This window comes from Musa acuminata, chromosome BXJ3-4 (assembly GCF_036884655.1).
Source record: "Musa acuminata AAA Group cultivar baxijiao chromosome BXJ3-4, Cavendish_Baxijiao_AAA, whole genome shotgun sequence".
NCBI classification, from domain to species: Eukaryota; Viridiplantae; Streptophyta; class Magnoliopsida; order Zingiberales; family Musaceae; genus Musa; species Musa acuminata.
In genome coordinates, this window is record NC_088352.1 from 36,058,129 (window position 1) to 36,065,403 (window position 7,275).

Below are 7,275 nucleotides of genomic sequence, written 5' to 3' on the forward strand. Positions count from 1 at the left end.
ACTCATCAAGTGCCACCAAAATGTTCTTTGGCAATTGATCCTATGGGAACCCAACTAGTTTTGTTAATCATATCCTCAAACCTTTTCAATGTGGTAGTGATCGCAGGTCTCAGCAGCACGCAGTCCATCCTCCACCACCACCACCACCACATGCCATTCTGCCCTCTGGTCACCATTAATGATCAATCAGACTACTTGTTGGTGCTCCATGCAGTGTTTGCCTCAAGTTCATCACCGATTACAGAGTGGAAAGAAGGCCTTTGCCATGCATCAGATAACACTGAAAGCAGTGACGAACACAGAACCCTCCCCACATGATTCTATCAATGGCTATGCAAAGAGGCTGTCCTTCTCTTCCATCCTTTTTCTCCCCATGTGTTTGATATCGGTTCCTGTCCGAGAACAGTGACCACTGTCAACTTGCAAGCAAAGCTTTTGCCGATGACTGCACTGCAGGTTCCTCCTCCCTTTGACTAGAGCCAGAAACATCCTAAAAGTCATGGCAGAAGAAAGAGATTTGGTTTGATTTGGGGGAATATCTTGCTTTGCTTCAAAGCAATGCGAGTCCATTTCATTGGCCTTCCCCTTTCAGGATCATGACTTCTTTCCATTCAGAAAAGACGATTAGAGAGAGAATTAGAGAGATGGTCAAAATGAGGTGGGAGTTTTGTATCATCTGCTGATCCCTCAGCTTCTTTGGATGGAATAATGAAGTGCAACAGTTACATTCAACCTTTCTCAACTAAGCAACAAAATTTATGGAATGATTATGTGGATTACACTTCAACTTAATACTCATACATTACTGTGAAAAATTACTTGTATAAAATACATAAAAAAATATATTAATTAAATTTATTGACACTAATTAAATCCAGACTAATTTATAAATGAAATAAAAAATTCATCTTGAAACCAAGAATTCAACTTAAAATAAAATGCCTACTCACAATGTCAATCCAAATTACATCAGCCTATGCATAAAAAAGGTAATCTAAATTATAATATGACCAATAGTTCATCTAATTTATAATATTACCATGATTCAATTATTACACATAATTTTAAGGAGAGAGATTTTACACACATATATATATATATATATATATATTGTCTTATAAAAAAAATATTTATTTGGAGGATACACACTTACCACCTCATATAGAACATAAAATTTCTAGTGACCCATATTAATTTATTGGTAGTATCATCAAACCGGCACACTTGTCGAGTTTACTGATCCTAATATAATACGATGGATTAGTTGAGGCAATGTGAATGATTAGGAAGAGGATTAGATCAAAGACATAGGTTTCCTTCAACGTTAACCTACCCACCTATCGCCATAGACGAAGAAATGTACACACTTCCTACTTCCTCTGCATGCATATATACATGTTGCTAATTTACGTAGTGTACATTTCAAGCAATAGATTGCGACATCAAAGAGATGTGTTCACGCAAGAGAATTAAATTAATTCGATGTTGATCGATCCATTTGAGTGATGAATTAAAAGAATAATCCTCCTTTTATCCCTTTGCTAACAAACAAAAGAAACGAAAAGGAAACTAACTAAGATGCCTCGTAACCTATTGAGCACACACACCTTTATCTCTAATCTCTTCTTAATCTAATCCTTAACCTTCTTAAGTACTCTCCCAACAAAGATAATTGTGATGTTTTTCCCCAAAAATAAAATCCAAATAATGGGTCCACTTACAAACACTGGTCCATCATGTCGTCGTCATCACATTGATTGCGTAAATTTACATCCATACGAACAATACAAGACCGGTTTTGTACCGAATTCAGTTGTTGTTTTTTGGTGGGTAGATTTGATGTTTGGTATATAACTGAAGTCAAACTTTACAGTTTATATAAGACTATTACATAGAAAACTAATAGAGCACGTGTGTCTTTAAAAAGTGAGGTAGACGAATTTAATCTTAAGATGAATTTAATGATTAGAACTTAGGTTATCATCAAATTAGCAATATGACCGACACCCACTGTAGGAAAAGCAAAGTCAAAACCACCAAACGAACCAGTACGCATCGACGGGGTCATAACATGTTCCTCCGGACCATCCTAATAGTCAACTCTCCCAGCGCAGAGAACCCGTACTCCGTCCCACTCCGTTGTCAGCTTCGCGTAGGAACATGATAACTAAAAGGGGTGGATGGATAAAGGCGAATCGAAACAGTGGGCGTTGAGCTGTGCGGTCGGTCACCGCCGTCGTTGCAAGTCGGGAATTAGGCGAGCCGCCAAAGAAAAAAGAAAAAAGGCCGCGCCGCACGTGTCGGGCCACCGACCCTTTGACCGTTGACCTTTTATGGCAACCATCTCGCCGCTCGGCGGTCACCGCCAAGTGCCCGTCTCCACGGCTTAACGTTCTTTACCTTTATGGTTGCCCACTCGCGCCAATTTTGGACCAAGTGGAAGGGTTGAACATTTCGATCGGAAGTATTAAATATGGTGGAAAAATGGAAAGCTGGTGGAAGGACAGCCAAAGGGTTGAATAGATGATAGAGGAGGAGTCAAAACCAACCATCCCTCTTTCTCTCTCTATCTTCTGTTGTCTGCTCTGTGCTTCCCAGATTGAGATGAAGTAAGATGGATGGTGGAGTTTTGTGGATGTCAATTGGTAAAAGTGTCTGAGCCTGGCTAAAAGTCCTAAGCGTTGCTTCAAGGATAACAGTGTCTCCTTCACCAATCTCTTGATGTTTTCTGTTCTTCTTCTGCTGGATGTCTACTACTCTTGCTTTTATGGCAGGATTCTTGCTTTGACAAGCTCTGGCTCTAGCCATCAGCTGTTATGAGGAGGGGAGGAGACGAGTTTGTCTGTGTTTTGATGCAAAGATTAGTGCTTTTGTGCTTCTTCATCTTATTCCGAGCTGAGCTCACCAATTCCCAGAACCAGAGCTGCAACTCCGGCGACCTGAATGCCCTGCGGGGCTTCTACAGGGGTCTGAAATCAGAGGCGATAGGTTGGAGCATCGATGCCTCTTCTTCCGATTGCTGCAGCTGGGACGGCGTTTCTTGCGGGGATTCCTTCGACTCGGGACGGAGGGTGATTGGGTTGGATCTCCAGAACAAGAGCCTGAAGGGATCCCTGTCTGATTCCTTGGCAGAGTTGGATCACCTCTCATGGCTTAACCTCTCTTCTAATGTTCTTCATGGCACTGTTCCATCAGGGCTGTTTAACCTCAGCCGATTGAAGCGCCTTGATCTCAGCGTGAACAAGATTTCCGGATCGATTCCGGCGGACTTGCACCTTCCCTCGATCGAGTTCTTCAACGTCTCTTACAATGCTTTCGGTGGCGCTCATCCGAATCTTGCTGGGTTGACGAAGATGGTGGTGTTCGATATCAGCTTCAATGAGTTCTCTGGCACCATTGACACTACCATCTGCAATTCTTCAGCTGGAATCCAAGTCCTTCGGTTCTCCATGAACTTTTTCTCTGGTGAATTTCCTCTCGGCTTCGGTAACTGTGCTTCCCTTGAAGAGCTCTCCATTGATATCAATGCTGTGTCTGGGACTTTGCCGGAAGATTTGTTCGAGCTGCCATTTTTGAGGAGGTTACACTTACAGGAGAACCAGCTCTCTGGTTCACTGAGCTCGAGAATAGGTAATCTCTCTAACCTTGAGCTACTGGACCTCTCGTTCAATTGGTTCTCAGGAAGGATCCCCAACATCTTCAGTAGATTGAGAAAGCTCGAGTATTTCTCTCTTCAGTCAAACAGTTTCAGTGGTCATCTTCCTTACTCCCTGTCGAACTTGTCGCCACTTAGAACGCTCAACCTGAAGAACAATTCGCTGATCGGTGAGATCACTCTGAATTGCACGGCCATGAATCATCTCGGCTCACTCGATCTCGGCTCGAATCTGTTCGCCGGCTCTGTTCCTTCTGATCTTTCTGATTGTGTGGAGCTAAAGACTTTGAATCTCGCCAGGAACAATCTCGTCGGCGAAATTCCAGTCAGCTTCAAGAAGCTCACTTCGCTATCCTACCTCTCACTCTCCAACAACAGCTTGTCCAACATATCTTCCGCATTGACGATCCTGCAGGAAATCCAAAGCCTCACCGGTTTGGTACTCACCAGGAACTTCCAGGACAGCGAGAGGATTCCCATGGATGGGATTCGGGGGTTTCCCAACATCCAGCTTCTTGCTATCGCAAACTGCGGCCTTTCCGGATCGATACCACCATGGTTGTCTGGTTTCACCAAGCTCAATGTGCTGGACTTGTCATGGAATCATTTGGAAGGGATCATTCCTGCATGGATAGGACATCTTGATCATCTTTTCTATCTGGACCTGTCGAACAATTCGCTGGGTGGAGAGATTCCCGATAGCTTGGCGCAGATGAAGGGCCTGATCTCTGGCAGCGCCTCGCAGCCTGGACCTCCAACAGAGGACTTCCCTTTCTTCGTCAGGAAGAACATTAGCGGGAAGGGATTGCAGTACAATCAAGTCAGCAGCTTCCCACCATCTTTGATCCTGTGTCAGAACAGGCTTTTTGGGCCAATCTTGCCCGGGTTCGGGAACCTCAAAAGGCTACTTGCTTTCGATCTCAGTAGGAACAGGCTATCAGGGACGATTCCGGAGGAGTTGTCGGGGATGGCGAGCTTGGAGACTCTGGATTTGTCGCGCAATGATCTCACCGGAAGCATTCCTTCCTCGCTCAACAAGCTCAACTTTCTGTCAAGTTTCAGGGTGGCCTACAATAATTTGTCCGGCCCGATCCCTGTCGGAGGGCAGTTCTCGACCTTCTCGAGCTCTGATTTCGAGGGGAATCCCGGTCTCTGTGGCTTTCACTTGAATCCATGTGATGCGGGAGGACATGGAGTTTCTGCACGGAGTGTTAGCCGAAGGCGAAGGAACAGAGGTGTGATCATAGGACTGGCCTCCGGCATTGGACTCGGCACGTCGTTCCTTGTCGCTTTCGCTTACTTTCTCGTGTCGAGGACTCGCCATGGTCGACAGGAAGACAGCTTGAGGGTGGCGGCGGATTCGAACGGGGATCCGGAAGCGGCGGGGTCGAGATTGGTGCTTCTGTTTCGGAACATGAACAGCAGTGAGCTAACCATCGGCGACATCTTGAAATCCACCAACCACTTCGACCAATCCAATATCATCGGGTGTGGAGGTTTCGGCCTGGTGTACAAGGCAACTCTACCAGATGAGAGAAAGGTGGCGATCAAGCGGCTTTCCGGCGACTACTTCCAGATGGAGAGGGAGTTCCAGGCCGAGATAGAAACGCTCTCCCGAGCTCAGCACAGAAACCTTGTGCTGCTTCAAGGATACTGCAAGATCGGCAGCGACAGGCTTCTGATCTACTCCTACATGCAAAATGGGAGCTTGGATTTCTGGCTGCATGAGAAACCCGACGGGGGATCGATACTGGACTGGGAGAAGAGGCTTCGGATAGCTCAAGGAGCAGCAAGGGGATTGGCATACCTGCACCAATCATGCGACCCGCACATACTCCACCGCGACATCAAGTCCAGCAACATCCTGCTCGACGACAACTTCGAAGCTCATCTGGCTGATTTCGGGCTTGCGAGGCTCATCTTGCCCTCCGACACCCATGTCACGACCGACTTGGTTGGGACACTAGGCTACATTCCTCCCGAGTACGGCCAGTCCTCGGTCGCTACTTTCAAGGGCGATGTCTACAGCTTTGGGGTTGTTCTGCTGGAGCTGCTCACCGGGAAGAGGCCAGTGGATATGTGCAAACCAAAGGGAGAGAGGGAGCTGATCTCGTGGGTGCTTCAGATGAAGAAGGAGAAGAGGGAGGCCGAGGTTTTTGACCCACACGTATTCGATAGAATGCTTAGCCTGCAGCTGATGAAGGTGCTTCAGATTGCTGGTCTTTGCCTGAGCGACTCTCCTAGGTCCAGACCGCCGTCGAAACAGCTAGTTTCATGGCTCGATAACATCGGCACAGATTGACACCATTTGCCAAAACGAAGGCAAGTCACTCATCTCTCTTTTTGAGATCAGGAGGATTGGCTTCAGACTCGAAAGCTGTGCTAATCTGAAGAAGGAAGCTTTTCCCTGCATACAATGATCAGGTAGGAGGTACGTATAGCTTTTCTCTTCCTAGTTACACTTATATGTGCTCGAATCGAGACTCGATATAGCTGCTGCAACTTGAGAGACGAGCTATGCACATCTCTCCATTTTTGTTTATAGAAATAAAGGATCATTAAATGTCGGGGCAAAATGCCAAATATTCCTTCTCTTTTATGATCTTAGCACAAGAGTGATAGCATCATCATCTCCATTGTGGTTGCTTTACGATTGATTCATCGAGGGCTTGCATGCAGGAAAATGATCCAAAACATTCCTTTGCCGTAGAATAATTTCAACCATGCAGGTTACCAAAGTCAAGCTTAAAAAAGGCTAATTTTATTTATAGATTGACGAGGGTAATAACTGCGATAAGACACATATGACGTCAATCGTTTCAAATGACGTCTCACAGCACCAGGTCAACGCAGACCGGAGCGCCGACCGAGGAGCAATAATGCCCTGCTCAGGCTCCGTTCTTCACGCCACGCCAACACCAATGTCAGACGTTACCAGCCTGCCCCCTGCAAACGGGCACGTCAGGACACAGTAAGCTGCCTTATAAATACCCCTGCATTCCGAACGGAGAAGGGGGACAAGAAAAAGGAATTCTTCATCCGAAATCCCCCTTCGCCTCAACTAACTTGATCGTCGGAGGGGTCGGGTCGAGAACACCGACCCGACCATTATGCAGGTAGAAGGCCGGCGGTCCCCGTCAAACGCGAAGACGAGTTCATGCTCAGAGGAGACAACGACACCGCACTCCACCACCTCGGCAGACCCAAAGCCATCCCGTGAAGATCCCACGTCACCCAGACCCGAACCGAGCCACGTCGGCCCCGAGGCCACGACTCAAGGTTGTTTACACTAACATTTTGGCGCTAGAATGAGGGCCCGGAATGTCAAGGGATCACCAGGGAGGCTTTGACGAGCCCGTGGTTGGGGGATCACAACCGATCGGAGATTTGGGGGAACTCCCCCCACGTGGAGAACCCCATGACGAAGGCCCCGCCATGATCTAAGAACGCTATTGGCAGATATTCAATGATCCGGGCCTGTCGCCTCCTGACGGCGCCCCTACTGCCCCATCGCCCATGTCATCCGAGGCCTTCCATGACCTCACCCATCAAGTCCGAATTCTAACCAACATGGTGCAGTCCATTATTCTCCTTGTTTCCCGTCCACCACGCCCCTCGGT

At 46.9% G+C, this 7,275-nt stretch overlaps 1 protein-coding gene across 1 annotated transcript; it reads left to right on the forward strand.

Moving 5' to 3' along the window:
- The first annotated feature begins 2,503 nt into the window (after positions 1–2,503).
- Positions 2,504–6,254, forward strand: LOC103991107 (phytosulfokine receptor 1-like). The gene has a single exon (XM_009410501.3). It carries the CDS (start codon positions 2,817–2,819, stop codon positions 5,955–5,957), a length of 3,141 nt encoding a protein of 1,046 aa, XP_009408776.2. The 5' UTR covers positions 2,504–2,816; the 3' UTR covers positions 5,958–6,254.
- The last annotated feature ends 1,021 nt before the right edge of the window (positions 6,255–7,275 follow it).

Bases quoted from the DNA above. Each gene is read 5' to 3' on its own strand.
- LOC103991107 (XM_009410501.3), top strand. From the start codon at position 2,817: ATGAGGAGGGGAGGAGACGAGTTTGTCTGTGTTTTGATGCAAAGATTA.